The following is a 608-nucleotide window of genomic DNA, read 5'->3' as shown; positions in this document are numbered from 1 at the left end:
CACCACAAACCCCTCCGGGAGCTGGTCCTTCTGCAGCCGGCTGGGGGACAGGGAGTTCACGGACCCCCTCGGCCCGGAGTCCAGCGCTCGGCCGAGGGCACGGCTGCGGGGTGCTGGGCGCGGGGCGGTCTCAGGGCGCGTGTGGCCCAGGCTTCGGCTGTGCTGGTCTGCGTGTCCAGCTGCCGCCTTGGCCTCCAGGACCTGCAGGCAGAGACCACGAGGCTGTCCCGTAGCTGCCCCGTCGTGGTCCGGCTTCCTTCCACTTCCCGCCCCCTTAACTCACACATACACCCAGGAAGACCCCCATACTCCAGGCCAAGCTCTCAGTCCCCCACCTGCCTCGCCCCCAAAGCCTCACCCGCCCTCCACTGCCCACCAAGTCTCCCGTAGGCCCTCTGGGGGGCCCCTGGCCTGACTGGAGAGCAGGGAGAGAGCCAGCTGCCTGGCCCACGGCGGGACCGACCTGGTGCAGGGTGGCCTCCGCGTTCGGGGCCCTCATGCTGACCAGCGTGACCTGCACCACGGCCAGCGGCTGCTGCGGGGAGGCTGCGGGGGCAAGGGGGTGTGAGCAGGGCCTGGGGACACCCCCCTGCTCCCGGCAGAGGGGG

The 608-nt window shown here is 71.5% G+C and overlaps 1 protein-coding gene across 1 annotated transcript in view; it reads right to left on the bottom strand.

The window, feature by feature from the left end:
* FRMD1 (FERM domain containing 1) overlaps positions 1-608 on the bottom strand; it is a 12,779-nt gene that overhangs the window by 1,075 nt on the left and 11,096 nt on the right. Inside the window, exons 13-14 of the mRNA XM_010858755.1 lie at positions 464-546; positions 4-201 (exon numbers count right to left, since the gene is read on the bottom strand). Coding sequence (XP_010857057.1) covers positions 4-201; positions 464-546 — 281 coding nt within the window. The remainder of the gene's footprint in view (positions 1-3; positions 202-463; positions 547-608) is intronic.

The sequence above is a fragment of the Bison bison genome, unplaced genomic scaffold (assembly GCF_000754665.1).
Source record: "Bison bison bison isolate TAMUID 2011002044 unplaced genomic scaffold, Bison_UMD1.0 scf7180017855360, whole genome shotgun sequence".
Classification (NCBI taxonomy): domain Eukaryota; kingdom Metazoa; phylum Chordata; class Mammalia; order Artiodactyla; family Bovidae; genus Bison; species Bison bison.
The sequence above is the reverse complement of the archived record's forward strand: the minus strand, read 5'-3'. Positions and strand labels throughout refer to the sequence as shown.